Source organism: Gracilinanus agilis, chromosome 5, assembly GCF_016433145.1.
Source record: "Gracilinanus agilis isolate LMUSP501 chromosome 5, AgileGrace, whole genome shotgun sequence".
NCBI lineage: Eukaryota > Metazoa > Chordata > Mammalia > Didelphimorphia > Didelphidae > Gracilinanus > Gracilinanus agilis.
This window is the reverse complement of record NC_058134.1, coordinates 148,887,436-148,912,279: the sequence shown is the minus strand read 5'-3', so window position 1 is coordinate 148,912,279 and position 24,844 is coordinate 148,887,436. Positions and strand designations below refer to the sequence as shown.

Here is a 24,844-nt window from a genome sequence, read left to right as displayed (position 1 = left end):
TTAGAAATGAAGACATTCCTTGGGATTCCCAAGGATTCTTGGGCAAAGAAAATGCTAGAAACAGCCAATTTGATGGTATCTCTGACCCAGATCCCAGACACAGGAATACACAGTAATTCTCCCTGATATATAGGAATGAATATATTATATGAAAAATTAATTCTCACAAGAGATATAAGTAAGTTGGGTGAATTCCCCAAGGTCATACAGGTAGTAAAATAGTAGAGAGAATATTTGAACACAGATTCTCTGATTCCAGAGTTAATGCTCTTTCTACTGTCTGGTTTGGGACCTGAATTTCATTTTCCCAAATGTGAAATGAGAGAATTAGACTAGTTGATCTCTAAATCCCATTCCAGTTTTAGATCTTTTGGCCATATGACCCTGGAAGAGAACTCTTTCAATCAGGACTCAGTAAGTTCTTCTTCTCCACTGATGGGGGAAGAAGCAGCTGTTGGAGGAGAAAGTAATTAACTGAGACTTCCAGGCCCCTGATGGGGTACAAAGGAAAATCAGCTCCATTGCCCCCTTTAGAGAAAAAAAATAGCTTTAAAGTTTAAGTGCTGGCAATTATGAAGCACCTCTCTCTGGGAGAAATAGTTCAAGGGAAGCAATGACACTATCACTTGTAGTCACATCCCTGCAGGGAATACAGATTAAATAGCACTCAGACTCAGCAGCCAGAGGAATCACTAGCAGTGATGAAGAACCAAATGACACCTGCCAGAAAGGGAGAGAAATCTTCAGCAAATTCTAGCTTGAAATGAAACAAGAGCAATTCTATTTTCTCTCTGATGCAAACAAAGGGTTGTCATGCAGGAGAAGGATTAGACTTGTTCTGCTTGGCCCCAGAGGAGGAACAATGGCATGGAAGTAGTGTGAAGAGTGAATCAAACTTTCTTTGTCTATCAATCAGCAACTTTTAAATTAATCAATCAAAAAACTTAAACACCCCTACTTAACACTGGACAGTGCTAGGCAAATTGAAAGACTGCAATTGGTTTCCATAAAATGGAGGAAGGAACAGGAAGTAAAGTGGAAAAAGGACTATAAAAAGTCCTGAACTTCCTGTCCAAGGGATCTTTGACCTTGGACTTTGGCTCTTGGACTACTTTTGGAGGATTGCTCCTGGATCTTCTCCTTTGGACTTTGGTGTTGAAGGACTTTGCCTTGGGACGTGGCCTTCAATCTTCTCCTTTGGAGTTTGTCTTGGGTGGGTGAGTAGCTGGCCTCCCTTTCTTGCCTTCTGGAGAGACTAGTTCCATAGATTCCTGCCTTGGCTTTGGAGGAGGCTGAGTTGGTGGAACTCTAGCTGAAGACACCACCAGACGTGTGGAAGCCCTTGTGGGGCTGAGCCTCACTTCTCTGGAGAAGAACTAGTAGGCTTGTTAAAACCTGCCTCTTTAACTACCTTTTTCCATTTTTACTCTTTCTACCTCTTTGTAAATAAAGCTACTAAAAGTCATTTTTAACTTAAGTTATAAAATCCTTAAATTGGCTACCACAATATTACTTTAAAACTTCCATGTTTAACATAAAACCTAAATTTAGTTTCTTACAGTAGCAAAGAAGCCTATTTAGAGATGTTAAGAAAAACTTCCTACAGAGGGGAGCTGTCCAAAAGTAAAATGGGCTGATTTGGAAGGTCATGGGCTCACCAACAGAGGAGTCTTTAAAGCTGGATGACCATTTGTTAGGTGTGAGATGATTCTTGTTCTGGTGTTATCTTGCTCTCTAAGCAACAGGTGGCTTAGTAGATAGAGTGTTGAGTTAGGAAGACCTGAATTCAAATCTGGTCTCAGATATTTTCTAGCAGTGTTACCCTAGGTAAGTCATTTAACCTCTGTTTTGTCAACTCTAAAATAGGGATAAGAATATTACCTAATTTGGAGGGTTGTGAGAATTGAATGAGATAATATTTGTAAAAAGCACTTAGCATAGTAACTACTTATAAATGCTCATTTACTGTGTACCTCCCTTGTGCAAGTGGAGATGATATCCTTTCCAACATTCTACACTTCTGTGAATATATTTTAACTCACCGAACTACATTTGAATGTATCAGCATTCATCAAGCATAAATAGGCAGAGGATGCAAATTTTCACATGTTGTGGTTTGATGACTCATTCCTAAAAATAGCCAGAAATTAGGATATTTTAAAACTAAATACTGGTTCATGTCACTTTAGTTAATTTTAGGAAAACCTTAAGATGTTTTGATGGAGAGAGAAGTTCATAAAAACATAAAGACAATTGTTCTTGGTTATGTTTGTTGCTATTGAATAGTGTTTCCTATGAGGGTGATCTTACTTGAAACATGGAAGGGTATCTTTTTAGATGCAATGAAGAAAATAAAAGTGCTAAGTACCGCTGCACTCTAAGTATTGGCTGTGTGACATTGAATAATCACCTAAACTCTTGATGCTTCAGTTTTCTGATCTGAACAATGAAGTGATTAGACTTGATGACCTTGAAGGTCCTGTCCAACTCTAAATTTATGGTTCAATATCACTATTTTTGTGAACTACAAGGATTTTATAGCAGAAAAAAAGATGCTTTTTTAAAAGAACTTTTTGTCCCAAGAACACTCATTTTGCTTTCATTTTGTACAGAGATGAGATAGAAGGATAGAGAACCCTAAAGTTCTCATTTTCTTTTTTACTTAAAAAAAATAAATCCTTACTTTCTATCTCAGAATTGATAGTAAGTATTGTTTCCAAGTCAGAAGAGTGGTAAAGGGTAGATATTTGGGGCTTTTGACTTGCCCAGGGCCACACAACTAGGAAGTGTCTGGGGGCAAATTTGAACCTAGTATTTCCCATCTCTGGGCCTAGCTCACAATCCACTGAGCTGCCAAGCTGCCCCTGCTCCCTGCCCTGCCTCCTCCAATTTTTGGAGAAAGATTTTCACTTGCTTCTGCTGTAAATGCTAGTTACTGTCCTATTTCTTCTTCTTTTCACCACCATATTATCAAATGAGTGGTCTATATTAGTACCCTCTATTTCCTCCCTTCAAGATATCATAGAGATGTGAACCACAGTCAGGAAATTCAGTCTTAGAAACTTGGCAAAGATGATTGTCTTTTTTCTCTATGTGTATTCTTTATACTTATTTCTTCCCATGGGAATGAGTCTCTCATTTTTATAACAGTAATTCCTTTTATTTATGAATGCTAATTCTTGACCTGCAGAGGGGAGACACAGAATCATTAAAATACACAAAAAGTCAGAGGGACAGAAATTCCAATCCTGATTTCACTACATTCTAGGTGTGGAAACTGTCAGGTAATTCAACGTCTCAGAACTTCAGGAAACTGGGATAATTACACTTGACCAATGTGCCTCACAGTGTTGGGTTGAAGAGGGAAGGAAGGTAGGAGGAGAAGGAAGGGAAGGGAAGGGAAAGGGCTAGGAAGGGCTGGGAAGGTAGCCGAGCTGGGGCAGCCCCAAGCCCAGAGGGCCAATGCCCCGAGCCCTTCCGAGCTCAATAAAGATAAGGAAACTACTTAAGGGTATAGAATGGCTGGGTTTATTTAGTTCAGGAAAAGAAAAGATGTAGGGGGCCTGGGAGGTGGATCTCCAACAGTTATGGCGGGACCAAGGATCTTCCTCCAAAAAGGTGCCCAGGCGCTCCCTCTCCCTTTCTCTTATATTCTCTTATACCTTCCTCAGACACCTCCCACAAAGGAAGTGGAATGTGTCAGAGGAAGTTAGGCTAGAGGATCCTGGGAGATGTAGTCTTCCAGGGTTAGTGCATTTCAAAATGCACATCAGGATGATTTTGAGAATTGACAACCTTGTTTTATGAAACTCTCAAGCACTCCAGGCTCACCCTAGATAGGATTAGCAGATAAAACCAAATCTCAAGTACCCTTTTTATCTTCTTAGTTTCTTTTATTGTATCTAAGTCTCTCCCAGCTATTGCAGCTTCTGGCTATTAATCTCCATTTAAGCCAATCACTTGTCCTTTCTTTCCTCCTAACGTGTACATGTGCAAGTATTTTTCACATGGACAATTTGATGAGAAGATTCATGAGGGAAAGATCATGTCTTTTATGTTTGTCTATCACCCATAGAGCCTAATATACAGATTTGTATTGAATAGATCTCATTTGAATAAATGCTTTGTAAAAGGAGTTTAACCATAAAAGGTTCACTTTTTTTTTTAAAAACCCTTGTACTTTGGTGTATTATCTCATAGGTGGAAGATTGGTAAGAGTGGGCAATGGGAGTCAAGTGACCTGCCCAGGGTCACACAGCTGGGAAGTGGCTGAGGCCGGGTTTGAACCTAGGACCTCCTATCTCTAGGCCTGACTCTCACTCCACTGAATTACCCAGCTGCCCACAAAGGTTCACTTTTTAAAAGGGGGAAATAAACAAAAAAACATTAGGACAGTTAAGCAAATTAAGCCAATGCAACAGAAGCTCACTTGGTTCTGTCACAGGTTTAGGGGTGCAGGGCCGCCTCCCCGGAAAATCCTAGTAAATTCTTTTGCCTCTCTCTTCCTATCAGAAAAGAAATCTGAGTTTTTTCTTTTTATTTTATATGGAGTATTTACAGTACCTTACATGCATGTATGAATTACTAAATTTAAAAGAGAGCTCTACCTTTTGAGCCTTGGAGGTTTTTTTGCTGGCTTTCACATTTTTTGGGGGAAACTTTACCGTTGTCTTTATTGTAACTTTAAAAAAGAAATTATATATGTGGTATGAAAACGAAGAAAAGAGAACAACTGTTGTTAGTCATCTTTTTCCCAATGAAAAAAACCATGCATTTTAATAATTCGTTTTTTTAAAATTGTATTCCAAACAGCAAATGCATTTTTGGTAGTAGGAAATATTATAACTTGAATGACTCTTCTTAGCTGTGAAGATGGGAAAGAGTACTCGCACGTCCAAGGCAAGGTCTTGGACACAATCCTATACTATTAGGTTTTGGAAAAGCGGAAAAGCATGTCTTTCCTCATCTGTCAGCACTGACACTGCTATCTACTAGCATCTGAGTTTTCACTGCAAAATGAGTCTTGATTTATGACAAAAAATGGACTTTCCTACCATGTTACCAGCCTTCAGGGTTCTCTAGAAGCTTGTTTGTTTAGGCATGATGTCATGGGCATGATGATAGGCATCATCAACTAATCCCCAGGGGGCACCATAACAAGGCTCATTGCCCTGTCATCCTCTGCAGCATCACAGTGAACAACTGACATCAAGTTACCTTTTAGCTGATTGGATTTGGGGAAATGGGGCAGAAAATATGTGTCCCTCTTGCTTGGAAAGGAGTAACAGCCCTAGAACGGTGGCCAGCGACTTCCCAGAGTGACGCCTCGTCCTGTGTGTGGATCAGACTGGCACAAAGTCCTCAGCATCACTCTCTCTTCTGGTCATCAAAGTCCAGGGGCAAGACAAAAGTCGGCCCGGGAAGCCGTAGATGACCCTGGAGTCTTCGGTGTCTGACCAGTGGCCTGCTTCTGCAGCTTTCATGGCCTTTGGAACAAATCGTTCTCATCTGCCCATTTTACCAGGGGACGTCCACCAGGGTAGTCCGTAGTGCGTTAGGAAAGGTGAGAAGCCGGGTGTCTGTATTATGCACCTGTCCCTATCAGGGGCTGGGCACACAGAGGCAAAAATAAGCCATCTCTGCTCTCAAGGAACTTCTGTCCTAATTGGGGAAGTGATGTGTACACAGAGAGATAAACAAAATAAATGCAAAGTAATTTGAAGCATGGGGTGGAGGAAGCACTAACAATGGAAAAGTATTACTCTTCAAATGTAAGAAGTCATCCGTCGCCCCCTAAGTCACTGATGGGTTTGGGCCATTCAGCCACCCTCAGCCTGTTTGAGCCTGTCTTGCTGGGGTGATGAATTGGGGTGAGGCTGCTTTGGTGCTCCAGCTTCTAGGAACCACAGGGGAGACCCGAGTGCCAGGTGGACACCAGAGGTAGCGGGGCAGCCCTGAAAAGGCCTTGGCAAGCCCTCACAGCAGAGGGGCCTCCATGAACATCCATGGTAGAGCTTCCAGATAGGTCTTTTGAGATATCTTTCTCGATCTTCATTTTCTTCCTTTTAGACCATGAGAGCTGCAACCTTGCTTTTGGCTCTCTTCCTTTTGTCCTGACTAGTTTTCTCCCAGCTGCTAGTGTTCCCCTCGGTACCCTCCCCAATGGACAGGATTTTGTATTTATCTTGTATCTTTAAAATTTTGCATACATGTATTCTTTGTTTCCTCTCAAATATGTAAGCAAGGGCTATTTATAGTTTTTCTTTTTTATTCCAACTTAGTTACAGTGTCTGGCACACAGGCTTTAATAGATGCTTATTCATTGATTGGTTTGAAGGGAAGAAGGAGACAGAGGAAAGCAGAGCTCTTTTTCTGATTTTCTTTTCGTGTGGTCCCAGAAGCTTTCTTTAGTTTCTTAGGTGATAGCATGGTAGGCCCACTGGGCCTAGAGACAAACATCCAAGACATAATCCATTGTCACCTTCTTTTTAAGAATGAGAGCATTCATAAAATATTTATGATTATTATTAAAATTCATTTTACAGAACTAATTTTTGTTATATTTGTATGTTTGTACTGAGCTAGTGTTATAAACAAAAAGGGACCTCGGGAGATATGGATATACAGTGATGTGAATGTATCTATGTATTCTCCCTAATTGCAGATGATGGAGGAACACCAACCCCGATCACCCTTGATAGTTGTTATAATTTCCCCTTTTCTCTAACAGTTGCCCAGGAGGACCCCGAAAGGTTAGGTGGATGAGTAACCCTTTCAGGTCCAACCTGAGGTTAGATAAATTATTATAGGGCTTTTGATTTGCCTTGGATCACGTTTGATATTTGATTGCGTTGACTCCCTCCCCAAGGGTTGTGCTATAAAGACCACTCAGGAAGGTACTTGTTAAACTCTCTTTATCTATAATCTATAATCAGGGAAAGGATAAACAGGACAAGGAATGGGGATTGGAGACTCTGTCAATCTAATATCTATAACTAGTTGACAATCAGGACTGGAGGCTATATTGATCTTGTAAGAGGGAAAATTAGATATTACATTTAAGGTGTGGTCACCAGGAATCAATCAAATTCAGATTGATTCCATAATTAAAATAGACCCAAGTCAGAATGGGTTTTGGGAAGGTAGAAGGTAGGGAAATAGAGAGAGGCAGAGGCTGGCCTGGACCAACAGAGGTCCGGACTGAGAGAGGGTTAAAAGGCTAATTAAACTAGGCTACTAGCCACAAGGCCTTAGCAATTAGAGAGGCAAAGAAGCCTTATTGAGGTAAAGACTCTAGAAACACCAAGGTAGGCAAAAGGGAGCCAGCCTAACTTACCCACGTGACAATTCAGAGGGGAAGCTGCCTGAGGTCTCAGCAGAGATCCTTCAGCACCAAGTTCAAAGCATGAACTACATCAGCAAGAAGTTACCATCATATTTAAAGGACAGCAGCTTTCGTCACTTCCTGGAGGTCCACCTCTAATTCGAGTGGACAAATGACAGCCTCAACACTGTTTTGGACTGCCCAAAGGGCAGTCCCTTGTTCTTGATTTGTTACTTATTGTCACATGTGGGTAACTCATCTCCCCTCCCCACTAAGGGAGGTGGGGATGACATTATCTCTGGTGGCTAGAGTTTTAACTATGAATGGGGGGTGAGCTAATTCCATTTACACAATCTAGTAGAAGCTGGAGCTTTATTCTCCACTACACCTCTGGCCTAGCCTGGCCACAGCCAAGCCAGAGAATAGCGGGACTGCTGTTGATGCAGCTGTGTTGGTGATCTTAATCTCTCAGCTTTCTCACTATCAGTGTTTGGTGATGCACTAGCTCTCACAGTCTTCAGGAAATACTCAGATTCTTCCTACCCTCTTCTTCATAGACCTCCCAGCCTCCCTTCACCACCTAGAGACCTAGAGTCCTAAAGAACTAGAAAGACCAAGAGACCTAAAGACCTAGAGCCCAAAGATCAAAAGACCTCTTTCAAGTGGCTGTCAGGGGAATTTATACTGCCAGGCCAACCGACACTTGCCCCTGGCTCATGGCACCTGGAAACATTCCATGTCTTCCAAATGCCTTCCCTGTCATTCAAGGTGGCATCCATCATTTCCCAAGTTATGAATATAACATTAGGAACTTCTCTTATAGAGGCCACGTGACTGAAAGTCTCGAATGACAACTAGAATCGTATGTTCATGACTGAGTCAAGGATTTCTCTTGTGGATGTTTGCCCTATAATTTTACTAAACACTTCTTTCTCTCTTCAGCAAAATTGGGTCTTTATTGTCTAGGGCTTGGCTTCCAGGCATTCTAGTGGATAGTATCTCAATGATTCTAAGAACTGGGATTCAAAAAATCTGAACAAAGCCAAAATTACCAAAATTTTGGTATTTGTGCACCTATCAGGCTTGATGAAACCATGAAAGACAAAATTTCCACTAAAATATGTGCACGTATGCAAATGCTAAAGTGTTTGTGGTGCCTCATTTCACATTGGTCTTTGCCCTAGTCTGTTTAAAACTTATAATATACTATGCTTCTATGGTGCTGGTGAGAGATGAGACAATAGCTAACAATTTGAAAGCAAGGTTTGTTGAAACTGGAGCAGCCTTGCACTAATCCAACCTTCCTGTGTTGCATTATCCCACAGGAAACATGAGATCACGTAAGGGATTTTGGGGTGAGTACGCAAAATTATATCACAAGCTCATTTATATCCATTATCAAGGGGCAAGGTGTTTAAACCAGGAAAGTATTTATTTTTGTTCTAAAACAAACATAAAGAACTGTGCAGAAAAAGTTAGAGTTGAAAAACCAATTCAATATGGAAGCACCAAGATCATTTCATGCTTTGACATTTTTTAAAAAATTCCATACATTTAGGAAATTGTTCCATCTCCCCACTTTTCTCTCCCAGCCCTGTTGAGTTATCAAAGAGATTGGTAGCCTTGTTGTACATAGCTCCTAAGTCAGATATGTACTTACTGCCCATTCAGGGCTGGAATAATCCTAACCTAGCCTCAAGGTGGTTGCTAGAAGAGAGAAGCACCCTCATCCTGTATTGTATGCCTTCCTCTCCTAGGAAACTCCCTCACTGGTGGGTTCCATTCACACCAATTTTAAGGCAACTGGACACATGGATGGGGGTCAGGTTAAATATCAAACAGAAATATGTATTTAATCCTGATCATACTAGAAAGGCATTGCTTTCATTTGATGAGATGGGGGAGGGAATGAGATGAGCAAATAATTTTCTCTTGCTAGTTTTTTGAAGATAAATCATCCCAAATATCATTGTAATAACATATGTCAGGTGTATGAATGTGTATGATTTTGGCCCAAAGAACCACTGTAAAGACACACAATTAGAGGCAGACAAAATCCCACAACAAACTCCTGGCTCTAGTTTTGTGTCTTTACAGTGATTGGGAGAAAAAGCAAACCTTATAGCCCATATTAAAGTCCTTATTAAACAAAATTTCCCAAGGTTGCTTTAGAAAAAAACTCAGAATAAACATCTATTGGATTGAATAGATAGTAAATTATGTTTTGTTGATACAAATGGTAACTTAGAATGAAATTCTAGAGCCAAAAGCTGGCCGACTAAGATGACTGAACTCTTTATTTGGACCAACTGTTTCTTGGAGTTTAATTTAGAAAACCAGTTGGTTAGTGGACATATGTCCCTTGAAAAGATATGAGTTAACTTGAGGGCAGGGATTGTTTCTTTTTTTGTTTCTGTATCCCCAGTACCTAGGATGGGGGTTGGAAGTAAGCAGAAACTTACTAAATGTTTGTTAGCTGATTAGTTAATAGAGACAGACAGAAATATTAGAAAACCCATATTCTAAAAATTCCCTTTGTGGTAATAGGCTTTTAGGTTCCACACTGAAAATTAGATGATCTTTCTAGTTCTCTCTAGATCTGAAATTTTGCAGGAAAAAATAGAAATTGTCACTCCCAAGATTATCCTTTATATTGTTATACCATTCTTCAAAAAAGGAATTTTACTATGGGGATCCCCAGTCACTGGGACGCTGGTGCTATGAAAATCCAAGACAGGTCAAGAGCACAGATTTAAAAATCTCTAAGGGGTACAAAAGTGCCTTTAAAACATACCTACTTTGTAGGTTTGCTGAAAAAAAAAATTATAGACGAGGAGTCTATACTCTATCATTGTTTCTTCTTCATTCTTATTCTTCAGTGCCACCTGCTGTTTTAATTTGACACTGACTCACTTTAGGAAGGAGCAAATTATGTTATAATCATCATTTGGGAACTGTAGTTGTGCTTACCCAAATGAGATATTAAATCTGGGTATGTCTAATGTCGTTAATATAATTTTAGAGTTTTTCTTGTACTTCCTTTTGTTACCTCACTAGCTCCGGTGGATTTAATGACCATTTCTGTACTGAGGATTCTCAAACCTACCTTTTCTGCCTTGATTTCTCTGCTGACTTCATTTGCTTTTCAGACCACTCTAGCTGGATGTTCAGCATCCATCTTAGAGGTAACACGCCCCAAACATCTTCCCTAGACTCTCCCACTCCTAACTTCCTCATTATTGTACAGGGCAACCTCAGCCTCTCAGTGCCTCAGTTTACCATTGAGGGGTCCTCCTGGATTCCTCACTAACTCTCACCCCAAAAAAGCCAGTTTTCTGATTTTGCCTCTATAACAGCTCTGGAATATACCCGTGTCTCCCGTGACGTGGCCACCACTTCAGTGTGGGTCCTCGTGGCCTGCTGCTGCCATCACTACAATAACCTGCTGTCCGTCTGTCTCAGATCTCTCTCCACTCCAATCGATTCTTCATTCAGCTATTCAAGAGATTTTTTCACTTTGCCCCTGTTGCTTTGCCTGTTTCCAACTCCAGGTCCTTAAGCCAAGTATCCTGATCTACTCCAACCTGACTGCTCTTGTGCTGCCTTCCTCCATTAGATTATGTGCTTCTTGAGATGGTCTTTTGAAAACTTAATTGTATCCCCCAGCCCTCCCCAGTGTCTTAACAGAGGAGGTACTTACTAAGTATCGATTGAGTTGGATTGGGTTTGGTCTGGTTATGCCGCCTTGGTACTCTAGTTGTTCCCTATTGCTTCCAGAAGTAAATACAAAATGGTTGGTTTGGCATTCAAGGCTCTTTATAACCTAACCCGCTCCTACCTCACTCCCAACCACGTACTCCCCATCCAGCGACACTGGCCTGCCGGCTAGTTCCACCAATAAGACATTCTGACTCTCTGGCTGGCTCTCCTTCTTCCACTGTCTGCTGAGCTCCCTGAGGCTTCCTCTGTATATTCTGCGTGTTCGCCTGCTGTCTCCCCCCTTACATTAAGAACTCCTTAAGGCCAGGGATTGCTTTTTGCCTCTTTTACAGTGTCCAGCACATAGTAGGCTTTTAATAGTTTATTGATTTTTATAAGGAAATGCAAGTGGGGAACACGAGGACACACATGAGACCCAAGTGGAAAGCTCAGGAGTGTGTATGCTCTGGGACTGCAGCAGAGTCCTAGACCTGGAATCAGGAAGACCCGAGTTCAAAAACAGCCTTACTAATAACTAGTGGGCAAATGATTAGAACTTTGTTTTCCTAAGTTACTTGAAATGTGTGAAAAGGATGCAGGAAGATAAGGAACCCCAACATTTTAATTATAGGTCCATTATAAAACATCAAAAGATAAACTCACCTGCAGAGTGATGTTCGAGATTCCTAAACTCTAAAACAACAGATAATATTCTCAACCACGTCTCATGCATACTTCACTGTTGTGTGATAACTATAACTGATAACTCTCAGAAGTGATTACAATTATAAAATACAAAAATAACTTTTTTGGGGGGGAGATAAAGTATATTCTTTTTTACTATATAAAGTTCTATCTAATATAAGGTTAGGAATCCAAGATGCATTCAAGTTTTCAAAATTGTTTTACAAAATTTATTTTTCTATTGAAAATGTATTAGAACTATTACATTTGTAGTTCCTAATTAACATTTCAACCAAAAGACAAGCCTTTATAAAAGTCCATATTTTAAGTTCAATAAGAAACATATCTCATAAGTTTTACAAGAGTTACATACAAACTTTTGATCTGTGAACATAACATATACATGGCAGGTTGTATACCGTTTCCCTTCTCTCCCGGCCATCACAGCAGTGAGACTGTCAAAGGCCACTAGTAGTACTTGATAGTAATCATGGGAGATAGCCCAACTTTCCTTCGCCCAACTCAGGAAGGCCATATATGTATTATGTTTTTTCCTATTTGGCTTGTGCAATACACGATTTGACCCCAGGCGAATTTCATTCCACATATACAGCTTTTTTCACTCTTCTGTCTTCTATTTACCTCTGAAAAAAATCTCTTCACCTCTCTTTATGAAATGAGAATGATCTCAATTGTAGCTGATGAGCTTAAGAGGAAAAACTAATCATCATAATTATTGCCAATAACTATATAGTCCTACTTCCCTCTCCTTTCTTATTTAACTTGTTAATTTTTCAAGCAGGAGCACTCAAGAGAAATAAAAATTGGTTCATCGATAGTTTATGTTGTTGTTTTAATGACTAATTTTTTTTTTAGTGCAAATATGCAGTCCTGTATTTGTTTCAGTAAGCTCTTATCAGCTAGCTTCTGAACCTAATTACCCCTCATAACATTGTTTCCTTTGAAAATGGGTTCTCGGGGACAACTAGGTGGCTCAGTAGATAGAGAGCGAGGCCTGGAGACTGAAGGTCCTTGGGTTTAGATCTGACCTCAGACACTTCCTAGAAAATGCCTAGCCCTTGCTGTTCTTCCACTTTGGAACCAATACATAGGATTGATTCTTAGACAGAAGGTAAGAGTTTGAAAAATAAAAAGAAAGAAAATGGGTTCTAATAATATCCAAGCAACCAACTTATGAATTAAGTTTTGGAACATGGCCTCTTTGCAAGATGGGGATTTTCTGTACTACAAAGACAAAAACACAAAAGAGAAAACAAAAGCTAAGGAAAATACCTAACAGTCCTAAGTGTTTTCCAGATATTATTTCCATCAAGCCAAACTTATTTCTTTAAAAAAAAAAACCAAAATAAAAACTTTTACTTAAACAATTAATTATCATCTGCCTTGATTAAAACTGAGAATTATTTACTGAATAAGATTACTTGGTTGAGATAATGGCAAAAAAAAATCATGCTCTTATTTTCATCCAACATAAGATGTTTCACAATCCACTGTTTTAATTGAAAGATAACTATATTAGTATACGTTTTTAAAAAAATTCCTTTTAGTTATCAACATTCTCAATCCACATCATATTTCAAAACTCAGGTTAGCTTTCTCTATGTCACTCCACACAACTGCAGTTCTTCTTCATCTATTAATTAATAAATATTTAAGACAATGTAAAAATAACTAAGAAACTATCTGTTGGAAAATAATCATTGACTTTTGGGGGCTAGAGGATACAGAACTAATTATTTACCTTCCAAAATCAAATATATTTCCCAATTGTGTAGTTATTTCTTCATTCACATTTACCAAACTGACTGTTCATTTCAGAGATGACATTAGGTTATTTTTTAAATTTTTAGTTATTTCTTTCAAGTCCATTACTTTTCTACTTTAGTTTTTTTCTCATTTAGCCAATTTTCTCATGCTGTTGCTATCTAAAAGTAATTTTTATGTGCATGATTCTTTTCTTTCGACTTTGTTTCCCAGTGTATTTCTAGCAAATTCCTTAAAATGTCTTGATTACAAGCTAAACAAATTAAAATGTAGGATTCTAGGAATGAAAGACTTTCATTATTATACTAATATCCCAAGAAACAAAAAAATTTTTGGAATGCCCAACACAAGCAATTAAAAAAAAAGCAAATAATACTCATTAAGGAATGAATATTGTGAAATGAGTATTATGGAAACTGTTGAAAATTTTTTCAATTTATTATCTTATCCCTTGTATTTATGAAATATAGCCATAAGGATACAGTTGGTATTTTCTTTACTAAAGTTCCTAGACTATTACAATGGCCAACCATACATGTTGTATTTATAACTCAAGAAGTAATCTTTTAAGGTTTAAGAGAATCTTATCCTAAGAACACAAATGAGCATTGCCTAAAGATGGTGCCCTGTTTACAATGCAGTTCAAATGAAAACAAAACAATCTGGGGCACACTTTATTGTAGAAATGTACTGAAGTTGAAAGGTCAAACCACACAGGACTCTTTATAAAAGTGAATACTGAGGTTATCCAGACAACATGAGCAATAACTATGATCAAGACATACTGCAAAATATCTGTGAAGTAAACCTCTATCTATAATGTTCTCTAATGTAGGGAAGGGTCTCACAGAAACAGGATTTTAGAGATGACAAGATCCCTCAGTGTTTACTCAGTTAGCCAGTAACAAACTGTGACTAACATCACAGGTTTAACGACTCCCATTTTAGTGTTCTTCTCACTTAAGAAAATGGGAGCACAACCTTTAGGATTTAGCCATATTTGACTATAATTACTACATCACTACATAATTGTCATATGATGTTAACATCAATATGGAGGATTAGAATCAAATTATAGAATTTCACAAATGCTTCCTTGGGCTAAAAAACAAATATTTGAAAATGTTTTCAAGTTTTACTCTTTATGCTTCTTAGCTAATCACTTTAAAGGGCAATGTCATAATTCTGGATTTTATGAAAATAAGAGGCATTTTATGATGTATTTTCATAGATGTCGTTAAGAATATAAGATTTATACTGGAAAAAAGGTCACCTTGTAAATAACTCGAGGATAATCAAAGAGATTGCAATGATCTTGTTTAAAAGTATGGTCTCTAAAAATCTTTCATTCTATCATAGTGACTTCAAATGTTGTGAAACAGTTTTCTACAATCTTGAGTTTTTCTTCAGATAGTAAGTTTTCTTGTTTTAACTGTCCTATTAAAGTTTCTAGAGATTTGAGTCTTCCTAGAGTTTGTTGCTCCTGTAGTTCAAGAAGGGTTATCTTTGAATGTAGTTTAGTAACTTTTTGCCAAAGAAGTTCTCTGTTGATATCTTGCCTGCAATAAGAATGCTCAGTTTGTAGTACTTCAATGCCATAGTCTGTGTCATCATATAAGGAATCTTCAATATCTACATCTTCCACATCTATGCTCTCTTGTTCTGTTGGCATGAATGAACTGGTCGATGGCTTAGAGCTTTCAGCAGGCACTAGAATTGTAATAACCGATTCTTCATCTGTATTCAGCTCCTCAATTGTCTGAGTAATTGTACTCAGTAAGACAGCATTTTCCTGTGTTGCCATTGAAATATCTGTGATTTCTGGATTAGAGAGATGGTCTATAGATGTTTCAACTACATTACTGGGTTCCACAGAGAGATGCACATGCTCTGGATTTGAGACATTCAAAGGAGCAGCTGTAGTATTTAAGAGGTTCTCAAGAGAGGTATGAAAACTACTAACTTCTATATCTTGGACTACTGCTGTTTCTAAAACAGGTTTTGGTTTTTCAACATGTTGTGGAATTACAGAATCAATAGTTAATGTGCCATTATGTGGATTTTCCATACTGGAAACTGTTGGCTTATCCTTTTGTAGTGGTTCACTCAAAGAAGATGAATAAAGTAAATTTGTACTTTCATCAAATTTTTCTGTGCTTACAAAATTTCTCTTTGGTTCCATTTGTGCAGGTAATTCTTCTGACTTTACCATTAGGCATATTTCTCTCTCATCCTCTGTTTTTCTTTTATGAGGCTTGTTTTTTACCTGGTCTTTTTCCTAGAAAACAATATTTCCAAATTCAGTAAGTCCTTTTTTCAAAGCTTGTTGAACTAAATAATAAATATTAATTTTTTAAAATGAAAAATGACATAAAAGGCATGGTGTCAGGAGTAAAATTTGTCATCATTTGAAATATTCTACTGAATACTGAATGACAGTAAATATTTAAAGTTTTTGAGGTTTTAAAAACAATTTTTGCGTAGGGAAAAGAACAAATATTATAGTAAACTAGTTAAATTAAGGGTTGCAAGTTAAATATCACTTTAAAATCCTGTAATTATCTTTGGAATAGTTAACAATTAACAAACATCAGGAGTCATTAGATAAGTAGTTAATAATGTAATCCCATTTTCTTTTAGTATTATGTCCTACATAAATAATAAAGTGGCTAAATCTTAAATTATTGGAGCTGTTGAATTTCTGTACAAGTTTTTAAAAATTCTTCTTGTTATTAGAAATGAAAAAAAGATGTTTCCTATACATATGTACAGGCTTCAGAAATCTCATCTTTTCTGGGTATGATACTACTATGAAGTATAGTTTACTTTTTTTAATGCCAAACTTCATGCCATAGCTTAACTGACAAGCATAATTAAATCAAAAGACCAAATATATTATCTCCACATTTCTTAGATAATTATTTTGTAGAAATTAGAAATTTTGTAGATAATTATTTTGTAGAAATTAGTATTTTTCTTTTATGAATTTTATCTTCAAACCTAACTATAGGTCACAAAATATGTAGGATTTCCGGCTAGGTAAGTAAATAATAATCTCACTTTCCCTTAACCACCTCAGTCACCTTTTTAATTTCTGCCAAATAAGAGTAAGAATTACCTGACTGTCCTCAGGCAAAGAAAAAATAGTTGGGATAGCAGTTTGTTTTAAATATCGAATGCCCCATCTGATGTCAAGAGAGTCAGGAGTAAAATGGTCACTGCACAGGAACTGGTATTTACTAGGAACCCATGTATCACGTTTCATATTCCGTAACCATTTTTCAAGTCTCTCTTTGTCATGGAGAGGAAACCTGGAATTGAAAAGAAAAAGCACTAATTTAAAAAATCATGATTTGGGTTCAAATCCTATTTCTTACTCGTACAATGTATTGTGTAACCTTGGGCAAATCACAACTTCCTTTGGGCCTCAGTTTTCTCCATCTATAAAATAAGGGGGCTACTATGATCCTTTTATCAATAATAGGAACACATACAGCTGCATACACATCATACATATATACATGTACATGTGTGTATGTGTATAATACTACATCCAAGTTCTAAAGGAGGCCAATCTGATATAGGCAAAGATTTATTTTAGTAAAGTCAACATTTAGAGCCAGGTTTTGATACTTTTTAGTATAAAAGCAAAGTAAATTATTTAGAAAAGATTCAAAAAAAGTTAGCTCTTGAACATTTGGTATTTGCTGTTAGCAGTGACCTCTATCCAGATGTGCCTTTATCATATACAGTGTGTCTCATCAGCTAAATTTGACTTAACAATAAATTATAAGAAATGTATTACTATCAGTTTGAAAGTTTCAGGTTTTGGCCACTGATATATATTTTTCATGATAGCATCCTAAATTCTTACTATTATGATAACTTTTAAGAAATATAAAGCTCCCAAGACAAATATTATAGAGGCAATCCTTTATTTATGAACATTCACAAAATGATCTTCTGTTGCCACACCTTCAGGATGGAATCTTGCAAAGCAGCTCTAACTGCTGCTGCTTGGAAGGACTCATGTTCCCAAAGAACCTACTTCTTTGGATTATCCCTTCTCTATATCTTTCCTTTCCTAGTACTTTCTGTTTACAGTATCCTGGACTTCCACCTCCATCTGAACAATACCGAGTTTTCATTTACTTTCCAGCTCAAACTCTCTCTCCATCCTTTCTCTACTCAACAAAGTCTCTGGGAGGCTTTCCTTATCATCAGAGCGCCCTTTCCCCCAAGTACAGGCCTACTGAGATTCATGCCCATGGTAAGAGCTGTTGGCACTAGCCTGGCAGTGGAACCTAAATCCCTCCTTACATAACACTGTTTTTATGGTGAAAATGTGTTATTAGTTATTTAATTTAAAAAGCATATAAGGGTTTTAGGGAGATCTTTTTGGAAAACAATATAATTTAAGCTATTATGCATATGAGACATTTTCCAAAGACTTCTTGCACACTGCATATACTTAATAAATATTTATTGAATGAATGCTTTTCTCTAAAGTCTTAGGTCTAAGTTGGACCAAATTAAGTAACAGCTTATCATTTGCATCAGATAATAACCTAAATCATAAATAAAATACCTAAAAGAGCAACAAATCTATACTTAATAAATCACTATACCAAATAAGAGATCAGAAGCAAAAAAAGTATCACTACTCAAGTTTTATGAGTAGTATGCATGTATATTTAAGCTGCATACATATTTAAAATTAGATAATGAGAGCTGTTTTCATTTTCCTATTGGCATCGAACTTTAGGAATTGAATTTGCTATTGTTAATCTGATATCCATATTTTTGGATATTCTTGACTTTTTACTTGTTAATTTACCTAAATGAAAATTTTGCAAAGGAAATTGGGAAAACTTGTTGAACAATCAATTCCCCAAACTCCTACTTTTAGACTCTGATTTGAAACAGCAACTATAGTGACAGCAGAAGAGAGTTGAATAAAAAAAATTGTTTTGTCACTGTTTGGATAGATAGGGGAAGAGGATGTAGTCAGAATGCATGTCTATTTCTATACAACTGCCTTCCTCTTCTCTTTTCTTATGATTAACAGCCATCTTCTTGGCTTCCTGATTCTGTCAATGGAATCATAATTTACCAAGTTACAAATGCTTGAAATATTCTCTAAAGCCTTTTATGAATAATCAAAATTTTTCCTCCTTACAGATACAAAGACCTCTTTATACCAGCTCTGAAATTTCTTCGATATCCTTCTTTCTATTTCTACTGCCAACAGTGGAGATGGACACAAAACTTTACTGCCCATTATCTTTTTGCAATATCTTTCTTACTAGTCACCTGCCAATATAGCCATACTATTGATGCCAAATAATCTTCCTCATGCATAGATCTGATCAAGTTTCTCCTGGGTTCAAAATGTTGTGGTGGTTAACTACTACAAGAATACAGTATAATACAAATTCCTTATTCTAACATGCATGGTACAGTGGAAAGAGTGCTGGATTTGGGATCAGTGGACCAGGATTCAAATCCCAGCTCTCCCATTTGTTATACTTATATGATCTTGGATAAATCACTTAAACCTCTCGGTCTTCATATTAATCTAAGGGGACTGGACCTGGGTGGATCCAAGTTTCTCTCTGGTTCCAGATAAAAATGATCAAATGCAAAGGCCTCTACAACCAAAGCCATTCCACTTTTCCAACTTTATCTTGCTTTCCTCCCTCTTTGGACTCAATCTTCTGGCTAGACTGGATTACTAGTTGTCTCCTTTACCTATTATTTTCCCACCTCTATGCCTTTGCCTATACCTTTCCCTATCCTTGGACTGTTTTCTAACAATTTTGCTTTGGAAATACCTAATTTTCAAGATCCTGTTCAAATTCCATCTCTTCCAAGAAACATCCAATTTCCTAATCATTCTTAAACTCAATCTCAGTCAGAAATTTTTTTTCCTTGGACTATCCTTTGAACTAATCCTATATACTTATGTTTCATTTTTGTACTATAGCTATTTAGGTATGAGATGACTCTTCTTGAGATTGTTTCATGAAAGTCTAAGTCTTATTTAATGTTTGTGTTTCTTCCCTGCTTTCTAACCCTAACCATGGTATAGGCCATTTCTTATTTAATGTTTATATTTCTTCCCTACCCTTCAATCTTAGCTGCCTTAGCATAGTGCTTGGCACAAAATACATTTTTAACAGAATTAAGATGGAGTTGTTGAACTGTAGGGTCCCTCAAAGCAAATCTAATTTTACAATGAGCTGGGCCTTGAGTTTCCTTGAAATGTGCTTAAATCCATTATCTGAAATTTGAAAGATATCTTAAACAAAAAGACAAACTTTCATTCATTTGCAACTCTTTTTCCAGGGTTATCAAGAGTTTTGTTGGTGGGAGCAGCTGGGTGGCTCGGTGGATTGAGAGCCAGGCCCACAGATGGGAGGTCCCTGTTCAAATCTGGCCTCAGACACTTCCTAGATGTGTGACCCTGGGCAAATTACTTAACCTCCATGCCTAGCCCTTACCACTCTTCTGCCTTAGAAACAATACACAGTATTGATTCTAAGATGGTAGATAAGGGTTTAAAAAAAAAGTCTTGTTAGTAACATATCATTCATATATCTGAAGAGATCTCAAAGTCTTATTTGGACCAATTCTCTGACTTTACTGATTAAGCAAGCAAATAAGGTACATAGAATAAGTAGCTTGCCAATGTTAATTCACAGTTATTTTCTCTGCACCATATTTAACCAGCAACTGGTTAAATATGAACATTTAAAGCACTACTAAAGGAAACAAAAAAATTGGGATCCTTAGCATGTTTTTATTGTTAAAAAATTTGTTAACATTCTTGAACAAACAGGGAGTGAGAATCTTCAGAATTACTTTAAGTAGTCATTTATTTCTAGAACTCTGAGCATGTCATGACTTGTGGAGATGAATGACAGTCAAATTCCTAGAACTGAGAATGCTGATTCAGGCTAATTATTTAGTGAAAATGTACCTTTAAGATTTTGCACCATAATTCTGATGCGTACTAAGCAATTTTCTGGTTATGTTTCCAGATATCAAGATATCTTGGACCATCCTGCCTTGACTAATGCACATTTTTCTGTTCTTTTGTGAGATACAATTTCCATATTAAATTAATTAACTTCCTGATAACAAGTTTCTCTTTTGAGAGTTTAGGGCAATATAATCCAGTTTTCCTAGTATTTAATTATCCTGGATGATCACTTAATGCTTGCTGAATTGAATGAACTGAACAATTAGCTTCTTGGTTTTTAAAGCTGAAGTTTAGAAAGAATCGAGATTTGCTACTTTTAAAATATACCACCAAATGCAATGAATTCTTTCAATTTCCACAGTGTGTTTACAAGGATCAAAGAATGTTCTGTGATAAAAGAAGTGATCCATCCTGGATTATTTATAAAATACTATACTGAGGAAAAACACACCTTGAAATATGTGATTCAGTCGTCTTCCAATTGTGTTTGACTCTTTGTGACCCCCCCCCCCTTTTTTTTTGGCAAAGATACTGGAGTGATTTGCCATTTTCTTTTTCAGTTTATTTTATGGATAAGTAAACTGAGGTAAAAAGGGTAAGTGACTTGCCCAGGGTCATGAGGCTAGTACGCCACGTAAGGTCAGATTTGAAAGGCCAGGCACTCTAGCCATTGCACCCCATCTTAAAATACAGCAGACATAAGTAATAGCTACATAATGTATTCTCAACTATAGTTTCCCAATTAGTGATTCCTAATCTTTTAGGATGCCTGATACCTTATTTCCATGTGATTTAATGGCTTCCTTATTCCTAAAAGTTACATATGACTTTATCTTAAAAATAAACTTAAATTATTTCCTTTGGAATGTTTTGGGTTTGGGGGGAGGATGGGAAAGACTTTTAAAGTACTCTCAAGACAAAACAGGGGTTGGGAATAAGCTCTAGAATCATTCTCTATTATAAATACTACAATTATACTATAACCATCAGCAAAAAAGATGGATGCATTTGTCTTTCAAGCACCTAAACAATTTGCAAATATTAATGTTTATCTGTAAAACAAACTTAGAAGAAAAGAGTAGGACCAATCCTTAATTTACCAATACTTGAAAACTAAAAACAGTGATGGTGATATTAGGAATCAAACTCTACAATACTTGATATTTATATATTGCTTTAAGGTGTGTAAAGCACTAGATATCAATTATATCTTATTTCCAATTTCCAATAACATCATGAGAAAAATTCTACAATTACTTTTCTCATTTTACAAGGGAAAGTTGAGGTCTTGAGAGTTGGTGATTTGCAAAAGATACAAAGGTAGAAAATGCCTGTGATGGTATTTGAACCCTGTTATTTCTGACTCCAATGTTCCATTCACTAGGGTATGTGCTAATCTACCATGTCACAAACCCTCCCTCCCCAACTAATAAACTCTAGTGATTTCCTATTGCAGGATCAGATATAAAATCCTCTGGTAAAAATCAAATAAGATAAAAGCCCTTCATAATCTCACTCTCCCCTCTATATTTCCAGTCTTCTTTCACTTATACTCCACCCCTTCCAATCCTTCAAGTATTCCAGTGACACTGGCTCCTTGCTGTTCAAGACACTCCACTTGAAGATTTCAGGCATTTTCATCAGCTGTCTTCCATGCCTGGAATACTTTCTCATCTCTGCTTCTTTCAAATCCTAGCTAAAATGCCATTTTCTACAGGAAGAGTTTCCAGATTACTCTTAATACTGGTGGCCTTCCCTCTTTTAATGATTTCAGTTTTATCTTGTATATAGCTTCTTTTGTACATATCTATTTGCATATTATCACCTCTCATTAAACAGTGATATCCCAGAGAACAAGGACTGCTTTTTATCTTTCTGGGTATTCCCACTGTACTCACTAAGGTGCTTAATAAATGTTATTTATTATGGCCGAAAATATAATTTTTCATCCTATAATCTTATTTTATTCTACTCTCAAAATACAAAGTAAGCAGTAACTAAAGTCTACAATGTAAAATGAAAAGCAAAATGAGGTTAAATAACAACTAAAAACTTCCTTAACAAATAAGTCACCTCTTTGAGTATCTTTTTTCTCATGGCAAATGTTGTATTTTGAATTGAGGCCAAATGTCACCAAGTTAGCATAGGCATTTTAAATGTTGCCAATTAAATCTTGATAGTACATTTAAGATTAATGGTAAAATCATTCATTATTTGGTGTGTGTGTATAATTCTTTAAAGCAGTATTATTAAAGACAAGAGAAATCTTATGTCATCAGATCTGTCTCTGTTAAATATGAGATTAAAGATGAGAATAAAACAGATCTGATGACACCACTGCCTTATGTTTCAGTGCAAAAGAGGTATCAAGAGGTCTTCATCAACAATGTCCTTGGCAATCTTGAACTTGAAACTTTTCTCTATTTCTAGAAAAAAAAGCCATGTCTTTCAGTTAAACCACTTAATGTTGTTCCTGGGCCCAGAATTACATGTAAAAACACAGAAATGATCTGTATGACAACAAATTCTGGAAATTTTTAAGGTTACAAGATCTGTCAGAATATTATTATTAACCTACTTTGGTTAATAGGTGTCTGTAGCATAATTTAGATCAATTAAATTCATATCATTGATCTTTAACATTACATTAATACTGCTACTAGTTTCTACTATATTCAATAGTTAAGCCTTAAGCAGCTAATTGAAACAAAAAAAAAAGGCAACTAGATAATAGTATCTAGCAGTTAAATTTGCTCTGGCTTCACTTAGCTCCCAAAGCATAACTTGTTTACATCCAATGCAGCTCTGGGAGCCATACCTGGTGTAACACCAGGCACGCTCCCGGGGAATACGGAGGCTACAACATTTTATGTTATTTGATACAAGTCAGAAGAGATTCTAAATTCAATAATATTCCACCAGTATCACCATGGAATGGACTGGAAAAAGCAATGGGCTGGGAGCCTCACATCGTTCGTTCTAGTCTATTCCATAGGCCTGCATGGCTAAGAGCCTGTACATGACACAGATCCTGTGCCTCAGTTTCCTTGTCTACATCTTCCTACCCTCGTACAGTTCTTGCCCTACCTGCTTCACAGCTTTTACATTGTAGACAAAATGAGGCAGGTCAAAGCGCTTTCTGAATGGTATTGCGCTAGAATATATTTGATTGAGACCTTCTTAGCTGAGGGTTGAAGAGGTGCCCTCGGCTCTGCAAGGCCCGTCTTGTGAGCAAGGAAAGGGAAGGTTATTCTTGAGGCTTCGTTTACTGGGAGGTGGCAGCCTGAAAGTGACACTTTCCGAAAGCTTCTTACAGCCCGGTTGCAGCAGCCCCACGAGGCTGCTGTCAGTCGCTCCTTCGGCTGGGGACCAAAGCGCAATAAAGCTACCGGGTTTCGTCAGGTACCAAAGGAGAAGGCAAGGAGGGAAAGAGAGAGGAGTGCGCGCGCGCGAGACCCAACGCCAAGACCAGCTCCATTTGCAGGGCCAGCCCCAGGCGCTGGCTCCCTCCCGCAGGACTACGGAGGGGACGGGAAAGCGCTTCTTGTCAGGGGGACAACTTACGGGTAGAAACTCAGTTTCCGGTCTTTATTGTTTCGTCCTCGGCGGTTCTTACAGCTAAACGCGGCGCAATAACGGGGCATTGTGCCTGTAGAGCCGCGCAGGGAATAAAGGGGAAGAGGAATACAAGAAACGCAAGAAAACCGACAGGCAGGCCGAGACCAAGCGCCGAGCCGTGAGGGTGACCGGGCCGCCTCACGGCTACGAGACCATCCTTGGCGCGACCCAGGGGCTTATTGCGCCTGCTCGGAGGCTGATGGGAGTGGGAGGGGAAAGAGGGAGGCCCGTGAGCTGTCACCGCCGTCGTAAACCCATTTCCGCCTTCCGTAGGACGTGAGATCCCGCCTCCACCTGGTCCTCCCCCCCAACTCCCCCCCCCGCCCCGCGCCTGGCCGGAAATGACTCTAAGAGAAAAGAGGTAACAACAGTTTTCCACGTGCGCTAAAGGCGCCGGGGGTCAGGTGGGGTGGCTGCAGCCAATGGAAAAGCGTTTCGTGTAGGACTCTGCGTGGTGCAAGCTTGGCGCTGGCTAGGGTTGCTGGGGAGAGGCGGCGGCGGTATCGGCTACTGGAGTTGGAGCTGGAGTGAGGTTGACGTGCAGCCACTGCGCTGCGCGTCTTGAGGAGGAGGTGGAGGAGAACAGAGAGGGGTAGTCTGGCGCGGAGGAGGGGACCCTGCGGTCTGGAAGACAAGTGGGCCGCTGCTTCGTCTTCGCCTCTTGAGGAGGGGACGGAGAGGCTGAAGGTGAGGAAGGCGGCGGCCGTGGCAGCGGCTGGGTTAGAGAAGGAGTTGGGGGGGGGGGGGGA

The 24,844-nt window shown here is 38.2% G+C and overlaps 2 protein-coding genes across 2 annotated transcripts in view; one reads left to right on the top strand and one right to left on the bottom strand.

Moving 5' to 3' along the window:
• Positions 1–14,569: 14,569 nt before the first annotated feature.
• On the bottom strand, positions 14,570–24,218 carry THAP5 (THAP domain containing 5). The gene is made up of 3 exons (XM_044678695.1): positions 24,042–24,218; positions 16,611–16,803; positions 14,570–15,770 (listed from the first exon to the last, which is right to left on the bottom strand). The coding sequence occupies exons 1-3, from the start codon at positions 24,119–24,121 to the stop codon at positions 14,838–14,840; spliced, it is 1,206 nt and encodes a 401-aa protein (XP_044534630.1). The 5' UTR covers positions 24,122–24,218; the 3' UTR covers positions 14,570–14,837.
• A 368-nt stretch (positions 24,219–24,586) lies between these two features.
• DNAJB9 (DnaJ heat shock protein family (Hsp40) member B9) overlaps positions 24,587–24,844 on the top strand; it is a 10,072-nt gene continuing 9,814 nt past the window's right edge. Inside the window, exon 1 of the mRNA XM_044677472.1 lies at positions 24,587–24,782. The gene's annotated coding sequence lies outside the window, so the exon portion shown is untranslated. The remainder of the gene's footprint in view (positions 24,783–24,844) is intronic.